Source organism: Ammospiza nelsoni, chromosome Z (genome assembly GCF_027579445.1).
Source record: "Ammospiza nelsoni isolate bAmmNel1 chromosome Z, bAmmNel1.pri, whole genome shotgun sequence".
NCBI classification, from domain to species: Eukaryota; Metazoa; Chordata; class Aves; order Passeriformes; family Passerellidae; genus Ammospiza; species Ammospiza nelsoni.
Window position 1 is genome coordinate 67,644,008 of NC_080669.1, and position 19,743 is coordinate 67,663,750.

The 19,743-nt window shown below is 33.3% G+C and overlaps 1 protein-coding gene across 5 annotated transcripts in view; it reads right to left on the reverse strand.

The window, feature by feature from the left end:
- The window catches only part of MEF2C (myocyte enhancer factor 2C), a 120,812-nt gene that overhangs the window by 65,710 nt on the left and 35,359 nt on the right, over positions 1-19,743 (reverse strand). For 3 of the 5 annotated variants that reach the window (XM_059492552.1, XM_059492550.1, XM_059492551.1), the window contains exon 3: positions 11,279-11,476. In XM_059492552.1, the coding sequence (XP_059348535.1) occupies positions 11,279-11,332 (54 nt within the window). In that variant the 5' untranslated portion in view covers positions 11,333-11,476. The remainder of the gene's footprint in view (positions 1-11,278; positions 11,477-19,743) is intronic. The other 2 variants (XM_059492549.1, XM_059492548.1) reach the window with 1 other exon arrangement.

The window sequence follows — 19,743 nt, forward strand, 5'->3', positions numbered from 1 at the left end:
TGTGCAATTTCTGTTACATATCTTTCATTGACAGGAATTTTTAGGACAAAAATGGTTTTGCTAAGCCTGTAATCAATTGAATTTAACTCATGGTCAAGGTACTTGGTATGTCAAGAACAGGCACACAACCAAGTTTATTGGTCTGCCTGATTCTACATTTGTTGCTACCATCCCTTATACACCCATAAACAGTGGCACCTCTGCACATTGATGCTGTGGCAAGAAGATTTGTCTCTCTGAGATTCATATGGCTAGTGTTTTAACTTGTCACACTTCTTGACACACTTGTCACAAGTTAATGCTAAGCGCAGCCTCAGACTACCTTAAAATCCCAACATATCAGGCCAAGGAAAATGTAACTTTTTAAGTATTGCTAATCCCTATTTGTTAGATTCTCTCAGAAAGATGAGGCTTTGTGTCCATACTTATTCTCCCAAATGCACACCGAATGTTATTCCTTTTATTTAATTTCGATAATTTTAACTTCTGTCAACATACTGTTAAGAAAAAATGGATTGTTATTAGACACAATTATTCAAGCTTTAAAAGAAAACCACTTTCTAGAGCACTAGTCTCAAGTATGCATAACTTATAATTCTTTCTGCATTTGTTTATCATGGCTTTTGATATTTGGAATGAATAATGAGATAGATAATAAAACTTCACTCAAATTCTAATTAATAATAATAATAATAATAATAATGATGATGATGATGATGATGATGATGATGATGATGATGATGATGATGATGTTGTCTTCAAAATACTCCTTTAATGGTTTCTCTGATTACACCAAAATGCAATGAAATGCTTGAAAGACAGAAACATATATAGTTATGTATATATATAAAAGCTTGTTTTAGAAATAATTAGTGATACAGAAAATAAAATCAACTAATTCAACATATTTTTCTGCATCTAACATGCTTTTCAGTCAACTTTTTGACCACAGTGCTGTAGGTGGAGTATCTTTGCATTTAGCAAGCTTTTAATTCAAGTCCACCCCAGTACAAAAATATCCCTAGAGCCAGTGTTTGTGTTCATTGTTAGGTAAAATGCCTTAATATTTTGAAAAACCATCTGCCTGTGCTGCACAGGAGACACTTAATTCATGATACTTATCACCAAAGTGATACTGGTCAGAGTTATATTTTATGGACAGTGAAAAAAACCCACAAACCAGAACAATGAATAATCTAGATCTTCATTTTATCTTTCTTTAAAGATAAAATTAATTTGAATATGGTTTTAATTTCTTGATCTTCCTCTATTATCTTCCTAATATTTTCTACATTGATCAGATAAAGCCTTCTGTAACTGATAATTAATTAATTAAAGGCAATTGTGTCTACTACTGTTTCACTACTTGCGATTTGAAATTTTAATTTTTGAATATGTAATTCACAGTGGTTTATCTTTACACATACATAATTCATATACATAGATGTAAATTTATTATGCTTTTATAAAAGTTTATAATAGAGAACTTTTCAAATCTATAGTGAAATGTCATGTCAGTGACTTCACAAAAAATTACTAATACTCTTAAAGCCATTTAAAAAACAAAATTAGCTTTTTGCATGCATTCTTCTGTGTGGCTACATAACAAATATGAATATGCCATATGCTAAAATACTTTTGTGAGCAATATAAATAAGCTGAATTTTTATTATTTAACTTTATTTGTTTGATTTGTTCATCATTTGCTATGTGAACCATTCTTGTCCACACCAAAAAATTAAACACCATCTAATAAATATTCTCTAAGGTAGCCGACAACATTCTAGTAAAGAAAAGGTTTTGTTGTGAGGTAAAAATAGCATATTTAATACTTCTCATTTGTCTAGTTGGAAGGGAGTGTGGAATCTTCACTGAAAAATCTCTGATTATACTTGAACTGACTTAGTGCTGATAATTAACAAGACAGTCGTATTGTCATGAACACAAACTGTAGCTGCATCACAAAAAAATTCATGTGTTGACATAGTCTTATAATTTGTGTTCAAAGTCTTGGTAGTGTCATGTAACAACTGACAATGTCACTTTGTCATTTGACATAAACAATGCTATTGACACTGAAGGAAAACACACAGTGAGAAAATTCATCAACATATTTCAAAAAAGATGCCTCCAAAAAGGGTATACTCTTCAATATCTCTGTAACATTTAATTTTTTCAGCATCAAGAATCAAATCACTACATGTTATTTCCTGACAATATTAGTGAACATATGCCTCATTATCCCCACTATCTAAATCACTGCTAATTTGCAGATTTTTCAGGTAAGAAACCTACTTCTTTTTAGGAGAATGATAAGTAGTTTAGGAGATCCCTTTGGGATAGAGTATTTTATAATGACAGGGTGAAAATAACGAAAAATTAAAGTGGAATGGAAGTGGAACAGATAGGAGGCAAATATTCAATGGTCTTTAAAACCTTTTTAAGCATATAAAACATGAGGGTTTTGACAATGATACAGTTTCTAAATACTTGTATGAGGTACTTGAATGCATGGTTTTATATATATTACAAAAAGAGCAGGGTGTGGAGATCACCAAAATTATTTCTGCATCCTACCAAAAACAACCAAATTCTATTCCTTTGTATTAACTCAAAACCCACTAGTCTTTTATGTTTGTCTTAAAACTATAGTTATTCTACTTACTTAATTTTTATTTATTTATTTTAAATGTTCTCTTAATAAGAATGGTGGTGTCAAGAAGATAGGTTACTAAAGTCTGAAGCATTTTTGTATATGAATAAGCATTAATGCTTATGACTTTGTATGGTGTGGGCTAATCAAGACATTACTTGATTATAAAATACTTACAGTGAAGTAAACTTTCAATTTCCTTGATATAAATCAAGGTGAGCTTTTAATATATTTTGGTTGAAGTTCTAACTAAGGGTGAAATGTGCTAAAAGAAAGGTATTGTATAAAGAGAATTGTTAAAAGGGTGATTTTCAACTACAACTCTGACTCTTCATTTCCCTGAAAACAGCTTGTAAATAGCCTAGTCTATATCTGCAAGCGAAGCTGCAGAGAGTCTGAATTCGAGTGTGCATGTCACACAATGATATGCCCAATTTAGAGGGCAATTTGGCGCAGAGAAGACTTTCTTGTTTAATCATTATTAAATTAAATTTACTTAAACTATATAAATTAGAAGATACTGTCACTTGGTTACAATTACAAATTCTTTCAACCGCCTAAATTTCAATTTAGCTATGTGGGTTTGTAAATTGGGATGCTAGCCACTAGAAATAGTCTTTAAGTAAATTTCTAACAACAATTTTATAATTCTTATACATTTTAATATACCAATGAAGAAACAGAAGCATCCATAAATATTCTCATTTAATGAATACAACCTTAAGGATACATGATCTGTGTTTTTTGCCATGTGATGATCGTGCCTTTCTTTTGATGGGAGCTGGTTTGGGATTAGTTTAGTTCAGTTTAGTTTAGTTTTAGTTTTAATTTGGATTCTTTGAAAAATTTTTTCTGAAATTTCACAAACTATGACAGGCTGACCCATAACATCACTCCATATGTGTCACTAGCAATCACAATATATGTGCTAACACTATGTTTCCAAAGCAGTGGTACCATGATGCTTCAAGAGATTCAGTCCAGCCAGTGTCAGAATATCAGTGCTCTTCTTACTTCTTCCTATTCTGACTATACAGATATATAGCTGCTGACATAGGAAAATGAGAGATACAGAATATTCACAAATGCTTCCCAAGTGTATTTCCGGCCATTAAACAGGTGAAGAGGGATCACTGATGCACAGAAGTATCTGATAATGGCACCATGTTGCCAAAAACAAATGTTAGTTGTTTGTCCTTATTTCATCCGGAATGTCTAAATTTCTGACACAGGGACTAGAGCAAGCACAGTAGATATGATGTATGTGATAAACAGGAGATACTACGTGAGCAGTCTATCCAACTTCAAACATAAGGCCAAGTTGGCCATATGTAATTAGAGGGGCTCTTCACTAAAATGTCACTGCTAAGCACACAAGCCTATCCTGTTGAAACATCAAATAACTACTGGAGAGGCAAAAACTGTGGTCATATCCTCTCTTCCATTTTTCCTCTTATTTTCCTCTGATTCTTTTTCAGAACCACTTGTCATATGAAGAGGTCTGGCTGAAACAATATTTAAAATAACTCTCTAATGGGAATGGTGAACAGCACTAGTGCAGAATTTGATCTACACAAACCTTCCTTTATGCAATAGTTGGGCATACCACATTAAATAAAAGACTTTCAGCAGACTGCTTCCGTATTCTTACAACCCTCCAGCAAAACTTACAGGGATGAGACAGCCTTGATTTATGCTGGTAAATGGGCTATTGTCCCAGAAAGCCCCAAGCATATTATGCTATGAGTTGATGAATAGTCTAGATAAAGAGGAATTCCAAGAGGATGCTCTAAAATTATAGCCATAACAAATAAAATGTTCATGATTAACCCATATAAAAAAAGAAGGCTTTGTATGTTACACCACATTTTTAGAATCTTTGTGCATAAATACCAGATCACATACTTAAAGTAGTGATACTATTCAGTCTGCCCAAACCCAAGTCATGAGGGTCAATCTTGTTTTTTCTGTGTAAACAAAGAAAGGAGGGATAAAATTGAAAGATATCTTAATTAAAGATGATACAGCAACCTCAAAAATTAGGAGGTCAGCCAGTATCAATATGCTTCTTATTTTAATTTATAAATTAAGATCTAAGATCAAACAGGAATGAAAGAAAAATAAAGGCTAATCTTTGATGCTTCACCTCCTTTTGTTGAATACAGAGATATGACTATGTCCTTTATAGACAGATCTACAGATATGTACAAATATTAGGCAAAAAACCAATCTCAAATACACAGTAGCGGACACAATATACACAAAAGCTGACTTTTTTTTTTTTTTTGTATGGTATCACCAGTTATGGCAGATACAAACATATGTTTATAGTAAAAAACATGTTTATAAGTTCTGTGCTGCTAAAATGTTCATAAGGTAAAGGTCAAAGAGTATTTCATTCCCTGGTGAGCAAATGGTCAGGAAGCACATTTGTCTGCATTTCCTGTCATAACAGGAAGAGTGTAACTTCTTCCTCTCCACAATGGCTTCAGTTCTGCTTCCCACCTCTAGCTCTTTCTCCCCCAGGGCTTTCTAAACCATTCCTTGCAAGACAGCAAGACTGTGCCTGTGTCTGCACTATTTTTCCGCTCTGCTGTGTTGGCAGATGTACTGCACTCTCTTTACTTAGGCTTCTTGCTCACACTTCAAATTAAAAGTAATTTGACCTAAATATTTACCTTAGGATGATTCACTCCAAATTATGCTCAGAACATCAATTTGTAATACAAGTACATTTAACTTCAAAATATTGCATTCTAGAAATCCATGGTTCATTTCAGTAGCTCTGTTAAAATTTTACATCTCAGGTAGTCTGGAATAACATGAAAAATGTTGCCCGAGTTGCACATATCACCACAGATTAGGAGTCTTGAAAACTTGAGAGTGCAACTCTTTTCTTGCAGAAACCTGACTTTACCTCTGAAAAACCAGGGTCACTGTCTAGTTTTAATGCTATATTTCAAGTATATATCTGTGTTAAATTTAATATAAGCAATTAATAAAAATATGTAAAAGATAAAATGTGTGATTTTTAAGACAAAGGTTAATTGAACAAAAAATTATGCTTAGATGCATTGTCAAGCAGTTATGTTTTCACGTGAAAAAATTTCCCTGAAGACAGGTTGTGAAATGTTATGTCTAGGAAAAAATGAAGATGCTCCATGAAGGAATAATAAAAATATAAGTAAATAGGTGGAGAAAATGTTTTTTATCTTGTGCTCATGTTTGCATTAATATTCAAGGTTCTTAGCTCTTTCAACAGGGAAACTTCTGAGTCAGACAACAGTCTCTAAACCTTTCCTTTTAAATAGAGCTGAAACACGGACAAAAATAGATACATGAGGTTGAAATTATTTTTGAAACTAGCAGCATTGGGTATCAAAGGCAGTAGAACAAATCTATGTCTTCCTGCATATGATCACTTCCTTCCAGGATATTCTTCCCGTGCCCCAAAACTTTCCTTTAATACCTGATTTGATTTGCTCTCTATTGAGAGATGGAGATAGCTCAATAATTTTCAGTTTATAGCTTTACAGATATTCTGAAATTAGAGAATGGTAAAAAGTCTGGGCATGAAAAATTTAAACAGAAGTGTATGTTATTGTTATACGCTACAGATTTACACAGACATGAAGCTTTAAAAAGGTTATCTCAATGTCAAACACCTTAATATTGAATTCTAGACTTACTATAGTATTTAACAAAAGTTAAGGCCCCAGCTGCTCATTGCAAATGGAAAGAAATGAATGTTGAGCAGAATCATTAAATATGAAAACCTCGGTTGTAATTGTCGCTATTCAGAAGCAGGAAAAATTGCAAAACTAATGAGCAAGAAAATCAAAGACACAAAAATTTACCATGTAAGGCTTCATATTTCCTAATATTAATTAGACAAAAAATGGGGATTAAATGCAAGACTGTGTTCCAGATCTGACACCAGAAAATCACTGGGTCAATACACCCCCACTCCTGGGTCAATATACCTCTGGATTTAGCTTACAGACCATAGATTTAATGAAATATTTTGTGAGAGACCTTGTATAACAGTAAGACAATATCAGTTATGTCATTAGACCTATGTATTTTAGGCCTGGACAGCTCTGTCTGGATGGCTGCAAAAAATTTCAGATGGTCCTCATCTGAAGCAGACCACAAAAGGCTATCAAAATATTTCACATTTATACAAAACCCAGAAAAAACATAAGGACTTTTCTGTGACAGAGGAATACAATTTTTCCTTCATATCTTCACCATAGCAAAGGTAGATAAATACTTTCTTTCAATTAAGAAAACAGGAAAATAAGGTTCACACATTTTCCCAAGTGATCTCCCTCTTTTTCTTTTTTTAACCATCCCAGAAGTGTTACCAGAATTCTTCTCCAGTCTGCTGAATTGAAATTTCTGCAGAAAGAACTTGTAGCAGTAAGGAACTTCTGGCATCAGATGTCAAAGCTAACATTTTTGGCTATTTGCTGAAATGCTATTGATTCTGCTGATGGTGGAACTACTGTGTAAGCAGTCACTGTCTATTTGATTGGTCTGTTGACAAAGCTAGCACAACTCCACAACCTTGTTGAGCCTGAACAATATTACCAGGGATTCATTCCTGATATAAATTTATAAAGACCATATTATCCATGAATTATCACTGGAATAAAAAGAAAATATTTGGTCACATTGACTAATTATAACAGGATTCACTTGAGAGTCTCAATTTTCATTTAATGCTATGGTAGTAACCAAATCCCACAAAAGAAATAAATATTTAATCTAGACCTGGCAATTATTCATTTTCCTTCTACATGTGTCAAAAAACAGTGAAAGGGAATTTTTCAGGTAGTCTGGAACCTTTCCAACCAAAGAAAATCCATGATCATTCATAGCATCAAACATTCGTGCCATCTTTGTCGCCATAAAGTATCAATGAGGACTAGAAAAATATAGCTAACTTGCAGCCCACAAGAAACATCATTAAATTAATGGTTTCTGTCAGTTAAAATCCTGAATTCTGCACTCACTAGTCATTCAATAACATGAGAACTCTTAAGCAGGCCAGGGTAAAAGGACTGGGCCTCTGATGACTTAATTGAAGCACTTTCCCTTTAATTTATCCCAAAAAGTCAAAGCTTAAAATAGTTTCTGGAATAGTTTTGTATCCTAAAATTGTGCATGTCTGTGATATTTGCAGCCACAAATATGACTCTGGGTAGTTTGAAATTACTTTCATTACCAGTACAGTCAATAAAGTGCACAAATCCAACCAACTAGATTTGCTCAGAAGAAATTCTCTTGAAGGGAGATCAACTCTATTTTTGTCCTTCCCAATCCACTCATACAAGCACTTTGAAGAGTAGGGAAGTCTTCTACTATAGCAGATAGTAGTGTGGAAGAAAACCGCTTTTTCACACAGAGAAAAAGTACATCATTCAATGGCTGACATAAAAGAGGCTGGGAAACTGAGTGGAAAATCAAGGACAAGAATTTTGCTCCCTGGACCTTGTATCAACTTGAACCATTTTACAAATATTCTAATTTCCAAATAGATTCACCTTTGCACTAGGAGAGGAGACAGAAAAATAAAACTACTGCTATAGCTCCTCATTTGATACATGTTCCACATATTTTTACCAGCATGTGCCGTACTGCAGAGGATTTATGTGCTTGAGAACAGCTGAGGATGCACCATCCAGGTATACCATATATAACATACCTTGTATTGTGAAACCATGCTGTGTTTGAATGTAAGCAACAAACAATTAGGCAGTTTCTAGCCAAGCCACTTGATGCCGTTCTTGCAAATACTTTTTGGTGAGGGAGAAAGAAAATATCTCCATCTGTAAATGAAGCTACAAACAGGCTTTGTGGAACTGTGCTTGAGCTGGTATTTTAGCTTCACTAATCCAAAAATTTTAACCATTTTTGTCTGGTGCAACATTTTAATCTTTTTTTTTAAATATATTTATGCAATCAAATAAGAAGACAAAATAGGAATAGAACCAAGTTCATATTTTAAGATTACTGGAAATGTGCAAGTTAGGAAACAAACTGATGCTGTGATGCTAAAGCAGCAATACATTAATATTGCTATGCTAAAGCAGCAATATTTTAAGAACCGGTGAGGTTTGTGAAAGAGTACATCTCATATAAATGGTTAAAACAATCAGCTATTATTAAAAATCCAGTTGTATTTAATCACATATATATTATTAAAATTAAAAAGCCTAATACCATAGTCCAATGAAATGATGAAAATTTTTTCATTTGGTTCGTTGAGCTTTAAATCAGGGCACTAAATGCAAGATAAAGTCAGTAGAAATTTTAAAAAAATTATTAATATATTAGTAGAAATAAGAAGCAGAATCAAGACAATTTTACAATATGGAAAGTAAAATAATGTAAATCTACCTCCAGCCTCACAGTGGCTAAGACACATTAGCAAATATTGAATTGGGATTGTTCAGACAGGAAAAGAGAAGACTGGAACTAAACTACAGCCTTCCCATACCTGAAGGGAGTCTACAAGAAAGAGGGAGAGGGACTTTTCACAAGGGCGTGGAGTGACAGGACAGGGGGGAATGTATTCAAGCCGACAGAGAGTAGGTCTAGATGGTTTAGATTACACATTAGGAAAAAATTTTTCACTGTGGGGGTGGTGAAGCACACATACAGGCTGACAACAGAAACTATGGCTGCCCTGTTCCTTAGAAGTGTATGAGGTCAGGCTTTGAGCAACCTGATCTTTTGGAACGAGTCTCTGCTTATGGCAGTGGAGTTGGAAATAGGTTTCTTCCAATCCAAACCATTCTGTGATTCTATGAGTCTAAGAAATGCTGGTGAAACAAACACTTCCTGCACTAACATTACAGTTGTTAGTATTCTAGTGTTACAGTTTTATTCTAATTATTAGTTCCAAAACTGATTCTGGAATTCATGAAGCTCTACTGTGAATAATTTCAAGACTAGCTGTCTCCTTTTTTAAAAAGTATATTTAACCTTTTAAAAGTGGTTTTTTTTACAGAAGTGGGGCTAAAATCTCTGTAAATACTGTATTTGAGCAAGCAAGTTGAGATTGAAACTGTTGTATGAACTAATGTTGTGAATGGCAAAATTTTGTGGTATCATCTACAAAATAATTCAGGTTCCCTTCAAAAAGAAGTCATTATAGCATAGGCAAGTTTCAAACAACTACTGACTTAATATTTATAATAAATTCAATTCAATAGTTAACATCCCATTTTAATTCCATGCTATAAGACAATTAAAATAAATAGGATTACATTTATACATTGCTAGAATTATTGCTTTTTAGCCTGTCTTACCAAAACACGCAACTTTTAGGGAAAACACTAAATGCATCCATCATAAGGAACATTTTGCTGTTACAAGTGATTTTCTGCCATAGAGATCACAAGTTACTACTAACACTACAATGTTTAAACATTCTTTTAAGGACTATTATTTGTTGTTATGCTTAGACTGAGTTTTTTATGGCTTTATAAATATGCTTAGGCTGAGTTTTTTAAGGCTTTATAAAATCCTCCATGACTAACAGATTCTTAAAAAAATCCCTAAAGATATGAAGAAATTTATAGATCAAATTAGTAGTACTACTATATTAATAGTAACTCAGTATCAAGTTCTTAAAAATCAGCTACTGAAGATTATTCCAAAATTGCAGCCAGGGATAGGAATAACATTAAATAGAGTATTAATTAATTATGTGGAGAGATTATCACAGTTGTGGATCTCCAGATTCAACATAACATCCACATCCATTCATTTATATCAAATGTAAACAGCAGAAATTTTCACCAATATTATTTGAAAATATCAGTTACTGAATTTTATATTTGTGACCACAGGGAAGAAAATTTCCTAATTCCTAAATGATCATTTTTCAACTAGCAGAGATAGTGTTGATACTATGTGATAGCTCACTAACCATTTTATTTAAAGGAGAGTTAAAAATTAGTTAATCTGTCCTATTGGATCTATTTAGCCTTAGCTAAATAGTCCTGGTCACTTGGTTTTATGACTACAACATGCTAGTAATATTGTATGTGGGTTTTAGAATGTGTTAGGCTACTCAAATTCTTCTTAAAATTCAGACGGGAAAAGAGGAAACTTTTTTATGAAGTAGTATCTTTTTTATATGAAGGAGGTAAAAATAAAGACGCTGCAAATGTGAAGGAGCACCTTCACCTTCAAGAACTGGGATGTCCGAACTTAAATGAAAGTGCTCATATTATAATAACTCATATTGAACTGAGTTCAGAAAATATAGTACTAAAAGCCTATGTCCTGTAGCAACTCACAGGTGTGCTTAACCATGTATATTCCAGACTGAACTCAAAGCAAGAAGAGCACACACAGCAGTCTTTATAGAATAAAGTCCTCAAGCAATAACTTCCTAACTGTGCATGTTACTGAACTTGAAAACACTGTGTGTGAGGTTTCCGGCTGCTTACAAAAGTATTTTTCTTTGATAGTCTAACATACATTGTGTATATGTATATGTTGGTATATGCATACGTACACAGACTGATCAACTTTTTAATCCTCTTTAATAATAAGTTACCCTATAAATATAATATGATGCTTAAGTCATGTATTTTTTCAACTCACCTGTCTGTTACGTTCATCCATAATCCTTGTAATCTGAATCTTTTTTCTCCCCATAGTCCCCGTTTTTTTTTCTCTCCTTCTTCCTTAAAATTACGTATTTTTCCCTTCTCTTTTATTCCTCTTTCCTGTTTCCTCAAAACAAACCTCCTTCTTCAGCACTTGCACCACTCAGTTCACAGTCCTCTGCATCTGTTCCTGCTAAACACAGAAAGGAAATCAAATGTTACCATGAAATTGATAACCAGAAGAAATTTATTACATGAAGCTGGCCAAACATCCTCATTATAATTTAGTGTACAAGTAAATTTGAACTAAAATTTACTGCCCCTACAAAACAAGTAATGCACAGAAGAAAAAAAACAATATTCAAAGGTTTATTTCTATGAAAGAAAACACCAAATACAAATATATCAAGAAATAAAGAAAAATATTGAAGTACAAGTAGTGAAAATTTTAATGGAATTAATGTCTCTAATTTTAAATATCACTCACAGCTCTAATATGAAAAATTACCTAAATCAGAGAGTTAATAAACTATTCTGTATCTATGTATGCTAAACAGGGCAACTAATTTATTTCTGAAGGGAAAACAATTTTGTACTTTGACAGCAGATGTGATAATTTCCCTCATTATGCAAATAAAATGGACATTTATTTAAGTGTTACTTGATATATAAGAGTTGCCAGCTACCTTGAATCCAAAGTTCCTAGCTTTATTCTTTAAGAATATAAATTAGTGAAAATATTACTGAAGATATTTCATATATTATAATAAGTGAAAAAAATACTAGTGCTCTTTTCTGTCATTTCAGTGTAAATTCTAAAATGTTCTGCAAAGGACTTCTAATCTGCAAACACATGTTTTCTTATAAAAACAGAACAATAGAGGCAGATAAAGAATGTTTTAAAAAATATTTTCACTGTTGTAGTAATGCATGAGTTTTACAATACTGGCTCTGTCACAGACCTAAGGAGAGAAATGTACAGTATATAAAAATACACAATGCAGGAAACATATTTCACAAAATGTTACAGACCACATAATTAATTTATATAATATCCAAAGTATTTTAAAAATAAAATACTTTTATTTTAATAATAAAAGAGTCCATGGAAATAGTTAAAAATAAAAAAAATTATTTTGTCTTGTATAAGGTAAAAAGCACAAGTTTTTCTGCTTTATAATCTTAGTTTACCATATTAGTATATTTTTATATGTTTTAAGCAAACAGCACAAAGGTTTTTGAAACACAGAACAGGAAAAAGAAATCTGAACAATATGAATTTAAATGTTCTTTTGAAGTCCAGTAAAAATATTGTCTTGGAATTTAAAAAATTGTAATTTTAAAACAGAACCTGGCATTTCCTCATTTATTTTAAACTTATAGTATCTTAGCTAACTTGATAAATTGTCACAAAATAATGCATAACACTAAGCTGATATCCTGGTCATTTAATTCATCATTTGGCTCTGATTCAAAGCTACTGAGCTAGAAAATTTAGATCTCAGTCCTTTTGATCTTCAATTCTCTTTTGATTTTCTTACATAGCATACATTAAACTTTAGGTTGTTCAAGTGTTTTAGAACTCTAAAGAAAAAAAATTAACAAATAAGCAGTTAGTCTGAGTTTTCTAGCTAGCCACTATGGTGTAATTAATCTGTTGGGCAAAACAAATCTTCAAGTACAGTACTTATTATATTTCTATATATTAATATCTTTTTGATATTATTTTCTGGGCATATTTGTATATTATTACCATAATGCAGAACACAGAACGTGGAATAATTCATGTTGCAACTATAAGAAAATACAGACTGCAAAAATTCTTGCTGCTTTTAATATTTTATATTATTATATATTATATATTAATATTTATTTTATATTTATATTTTATATTTGAAAACAATAGCTACTCACTGCTTAAATAGATACAAAGGTTGTTGATCATATTTGCAGCAACAACAAAAAAGAAGGCAAAAAATTTAAAATAAACTTATTTTGTAAATGTATTTTTAAAAGCTTCTTTCCCAAACAAAGCTAGGCAGTCTTATCTGATTTTCAGTGTTGACAAACAAACCCCATCTATTTTTAGAAACAGTTTTACATTTCCTTGGTTTGGGTTTCTTTCCTGTTTTTCCTATAGCCTTACCTCCAACCCAAAGCACAAATTAGAATGGTGTTTCCCACGCACATGCGGGACTCAAAGAGTCTAACTGTCTTTCTCTGCAGAAGCAAACCCATACTCTAATCCACAGCAGGGGCATATGGAATAACTTCCTTTTCTTTCATTCAGCTGAGGCCAGTGGCGCTATTGGTTTGCAGCACTGTCTGCCTAAGCTATTCACTGCAGTGTGGAAGGTCAGGGTGGGCAGATTAGAGCAGTTGTGGCTGGTTAGTGAAGATGAGCTGCTCTGCAGATCAAAATGCTTAGTGAGTTTGGAAAAAAATCACTTAATATGGAGAAAACTCTGTCAGGAAGGACAAAAATCACAGCAGAAGAGCAGTATGTTGAGTCCCTCCCACACACTTATCAGTTCTACATTAAGACCAGTCTTCAAACAACAACAGCTTTTACAGACAGTTTAAACTCAGACCTTAAAATTCCTGTGATCTACACAAATTTATTTTCAAGTAATTGATGCAAGACTTGATAAGCAGAATTTTGTATAAAACCTATAATTAGGTCATCTGTATGAAACATATAATTTGCAAGGAAACATAAATTTGCTTCAACAGGCAGTGAGTTAGGTTTTCTTGGATTAAAAAAGAATCTTGTTCCTATATGTCCTAGTTTGCCTTTTGCTTTGTCCAATTGCTAGTCCAATTTTAAAGAAAAGGTTTTCAATTTTTCTATTAAATTAATTTCCTGTTAGAACCGCCCCCCCACCACACACACTTATCAACACATTGTCTTTCAAGTGCTATTCTTACTATGTGTTAACTCATAGTTCTATATATTTCATTAGTACTAACATAAAAAAGATCATAGGACTGATTCCCAATTAATGAAATTCAGATAAGTAAATCAAGACATCTCATGCAAGGGCTATAACCTGCAAAGCTTGTAATTTCTAATTCAAACAGAATGTAAAGAACTCTGGAGAACAACAAATCCCTATGACTGCTTAGGACTTCATCAGTGCTCTCAATACTTTTTGAAAGTTCTTGCAGAACCAAGGATTGCAGAATTAAGCATTTAAAGTTGATTATTACAGTAATAAGTAAGTATTTAAAGTCCCTGTTAACTGGTAAATTGTTATTTTACTAACACTAACAAAGCACATTGACCAGAAAAGTTGAATATACTACAAAAATGAAATAGTACCGCAGGCCTCAACTATCCAAATGAAATTAAAAAGGAGCTTTGTTGAAATAGCTCCACATAAAACTTCCAGCTTAATAATATAATCATGTGCAAACAAATTACATTTAAAGAAACATGAAGTTAAATGTTATTTTGTTGTAATTTTCTGCATTTTTTTGCAAAGCTGAGTAGTTAAAGAAAAAAAATCAAACCTAAAACAACTAGACTGCTTTAAAAAAGAGGAACTTTATTTTTGGCGGTCTTCTATTCATTATATGATTTGGCAAAAGGCAGTGGTAGCTGACAGAAGATTGATCTGATCCTCAAGAAGGGAAAAGGAAAAATGTAGCAAATCGCTTGACCAGTACTGTCTCTCTTTTGAACACTGACACACAGACATATGCACACACATAGACACACATGCACACCCGCTATCCCTTCTCTGCAACACAGAAGAATCCTGACAGAATGGCAGGAAGCACGCACAGAGCAGTCAGGGAAGGATATTATGTCAGCAACCACGAACAATAAAAGGTGTAAAGGTGCTTCCTTCCCTAAACTGTTCCAGAAGCACAAAATGGGAACCAAAACTGTCCACTTCCTTCTCCAAGCAAAACAGCCTGAATTTGCTCTGCTGCAACACCCGAGACAGAGAATCCTTTGAGCAGTTACACCAGGAGAAATAAGCAGTATCAAAACAAGACAGTAAAAAGATTTTATTTATAAACAAAAGAAAGAAGGCAGCCAGAGAAAAACCAAGTTAAAATGTGTTAGAGTTTATAACATTTTCATGGTTGCTTTACAAAAGTAACTAACTTGTCATAATGATGTCCTTGTTCCATTAAGCAGCCTACATTCTGAGTTGAATAATCAGGTTAAAACTGAAGAACAAAATAATTTTTTATTTATTATACTGTATAAGGAATTAAAGAAAAAAGTGCTGTTCCCTTTCCCTTACCATTCTTATCTTGATATAGAAAAGTAACTTAAAAGGTCTATGAAATCTTTTTATGCAAACCTGTTTTCTCAAACAGGTTTGAATCTGTGTCTGAAAATTTGAATATAGTGAGTAGGAACACATCATCTACTTTTCAGATGAAAACTTAACTGCAAAATGTAACCATGAACATTGACAACGAGGGACACATACTAAGATAAAATGGTCATTCAAATGGTTTCTGTAAAATCCTATGTTCTACACACCTACAAAGACATCTACACAATGCAGAAACAGCTGGGCATACTGCAGCAATTGAAGACATCATTCACTGTCACTTTGAGTTGGGTATGTTTAAAGAAATGCAGAGAAGTGTGAAAATAATTATCTATCATGTTATCTGACTGATATCAGCTGACATTAAAGATAGAAGTGGTTTTTCACATTTATATGGTGGTTTGCTTGCATGATCATAACAAAGGACAGAGTTTGGGCCATTGACAGAAGGTTGTGATAAAATTACGTATGTCATCACCATGGCAATATATCAGTAAAGCAGCAACAGTATGATCTACAGTATGTTTCTCCAGGCAGAAAGCCATGTAAAAATGAATTGGAGTAATCTTAAGCTTTCAAACATCTGTCCACAACATTCTGATCTAGAAATTAAACATAACCTACACTTTGGTGTTTTGATCTTAAGGCCAGGCTGCCATACAAAAAGGTTGAAAGGGAGTTAATTTTAATTGACTAAATTTAACTCTCAGGAAATATAAAACAAACATTCAAGTCATAACAGAAAAATTATAATAGATGAAGTACTAGAGACTACTAGAGAGACGGTACGCCAAACCAAAAAATCTTTAAATAAAGAAAATATTTCTAATCTGTAACTACCAAGGCTTATTATATTATCAGTTATTTAACCTGACTTCTGACTTATAGAATAAGCAAGATGTTCATAAAGTTGCAAACGATAAAACCATTCCCAATATGTAAATTGCTATTTAGAATTTTAAGAAAAAAACTTAAATTATTTGGTTTGAATTCATATTTCAATATTTTTTCTACTGCTTTTGAAATCATCTGCTGGACTCATAAGATTACTTCTACTGATAGTCCATTTATTTGTTTGCTTTTGCATAGAGGATAGTAAAATGTGTATATTTTAAATCTGAACTTCTAGAGCTGTACTTTATTTGCTTGCTTACATTTCAACATACTCCTAGTATAATGACAATATAGCATTGAATTGCAGAAATTTCCTTCCTTGCAGGTGAGTTACTGGCTTAATCAGTATTTTCTGATTAAGCCAATAACTTCCAAATTTTCTATGCGTTGGAACAGCCATGAGAATATTTTGCAATGTGATTTATTTTTTAAAATTTGGAATTAAGCACTTCTGAAGACACACTGTAAGAATGCTTCACACAATTGTGGCCTATGTAGCTTATAACTCAAATACAGTACCAAGTTATCTCACAGAGCCAGAACTTGTGCATCACGGGTGAAAGAGTTTCTTGTTTTGCAAAGTTCCCCTGAAAAGTTTTTTGGGGTAAACTAAACATCACTGCCAAAATAGCAGAGAAGATTCCTAACAACTTCTTAACAACTAGCGTATTTCACTGTACCACACACCCTGCTTGTCAAGAGACTGAGATATCCAGACACAGAATATTTTGTCTGTAGCTGCCTCTCTATTTAAGCCAATCCATGCCCGTATGAAAGAAAAAGAGTGACTTCACCTTATCTTTCACAATATGTGCTGATAGACATCCATCCAATGCAGAGGTAGAAGATTTTATGAATGTTGCATGCATGCTACACCAAACCTGGTCATGCTGATAAAGAACCATGACAAAAGATCAAAATACTTCCATGTGATCGTGAAATTTGCTGCAGATGATGAGCCATTCCTTGCAGCAGTGGACCACAAGAGGCAACCACCACATGAAAACTAGCTGCCTGGACTCCAGTAGATACGTGCCTGCTATGTTTGAGGAAGAAAGGAAGACCTGGCTATTTTACAACGTTTCTGAAGATGGCTAAAATGAAGAGGAGTATTGGATTTCTAAAGCGAATATAGCAGACACTACTTAGATTTTAAGGAAAACAATTAAGTGAAATGTTAGTATAAAATATATACCTGTGAAGAGTCAATTTTAAAACTACACTAATTATTTGGTGCTATTTCCAGGTGTACCCATCACCCAAACAAAAAAATCTTAAAGTAAATAGTCTGAAGAAAAGGTTTATATGTTTATGGTAAGTTCCTGATGTACCTTTATCTCCTAGACAGACATAATGGCAGTCTGGCCAACATACAGGGAATAAGATCCATAAGGTGTCAAGCATAACAGTTTATTCAATTGGACACACTAGCAGTAAAAGGAGGAAAAAATAAAGGATTGAAATCTGAATTACCTAGTTGGTCTGAAATGGAGACTGTGGCTAGGAATGGGAACCTGACTGAAAATGGAGTGGGGAAATTGGACCACTAGAAATTCAACTAAGAGTCGTGACAGTTTTGAGCTAATAATTTGATTGGATTGCATTATAGTTACTAGATGCACAAAGAATGTAATGAAAGGTGTTTTACAAATTCAGTCTGTCATTTACTGAGCTAAAGAAGAGAAAGCACCTCAGTGGTCAACAGGGTAAGATTTAGCACCTTGTGAGTTAAAAAGGTCATGGAGCTACTCTGGTTTGGGTCTGCTTGCATTGAAAGATGTATTATACACAAGGTAAAATACCAGTGCTACAGTTTGGGAGCAGCCTTAAACACAAAGGACTTTGGAGAGTGTTGGCTTATTACAGGAAAATGTAAGATCTCTAGTGTTAAGTTATTGTATCACCTGAAAGCAATCTCTGACTGTGGTTAGATCTAGATGTACAGATTTGTTAGTAATGTTTGCATGTGAGGGAGTCTGTGGAATTTAGATCTCCAAATTAGCTTTTAAAAATCAGGGATTATTCCAATAATACCTCGGTATTATTGGGAAAAAATATACAATACAATATCAAACCATAGTCTGAACTTGGGTACAGGTGCTTAGTGATGCCAGCATCAGTGATGGGCAATCTGAGATTTCCTCTATTGAAGAAACTATGGATTAATTCTAAAAAGGATTATTTCATAACAGAATTTAATTACTTTCTGCTTATAATTTGCTGAATACTGCGAAGCTTGGTACATGCACTTAGACAGTGTCTGTCTAACCTATGGTCAATGATGAGTCTAGAAGCAATAGGTGAAATGTATGGAGATGACAATTAAATTTTGGATAAAATGGATGGAATTGTCAAGATCTAGACAAGCTCTGTCTCCTTTGTCTTCATCCAACAAGCTCCAGAGAAATCTTATACACCCTGACCCAGAATCCTCTTCTCACTCAAAGAATTCTCTGAAATCCTCCAGAAGAATACTCCTTTTTCTCACTGTAATCATGTGCATCTATAGTTTAACAACATAAATGAGTTCTGCTATTCCAGGTTTGTTTTGCACAACCATTTCATCTGTGTGAAGAGGAACAAAGGCTTGGATTGCAGAAACCTCATAATCGTATTTTGAAAAGGAATGTCTTACACACTTGCAAATGAATCATTTCAGGAAGTTTTTAGAGAAAAGAAAAATCTTTTAGAAACAGTATTTTTGTGGCATACATAAATGGAACAAACTGTAATAAGAACCCGAAGTGTCTTTAAATTACCAAGCAAACGAATGACTGAGGACTGTAACTGGTTCAAAGACTAAGCTGAGAATTAGGAAGGATCATCTAAAGAGGTAGGATAGGGGAAAAAACTGTGGATGAAAATGACATAAAACTGGGAACATGAATACAGAAACTAAGAGAAAAAGCCCTGAGATGAGAATAAGTTCCTAATTACAAGAAAAACTTCTAACAGAGAACAGACTCTGTGGAAACATTGTTAAGGAGTTAATGAAACGAATGCTTTCCAACATAATTAAAGCAAGTTAGAAAAATTCCTTAGGTAAAGCTTGAATGGAAGTGAAACTGTTTCAGATCTATGATGGGAAATATCTTGATGGGAAAACTGTATAAATATGTTGGGGGGGCATAAGAATATTAAGGAAATATCTGAGTCCCTTATCAGTTTCCCTGCCCTAATGGCAACAACCTTTATAATACCTTGAATTTGGATAGCTACTCAAGCCAAAATTGAGCAATGACTCTTAAGCATATCCCTTAACATGGTTCAG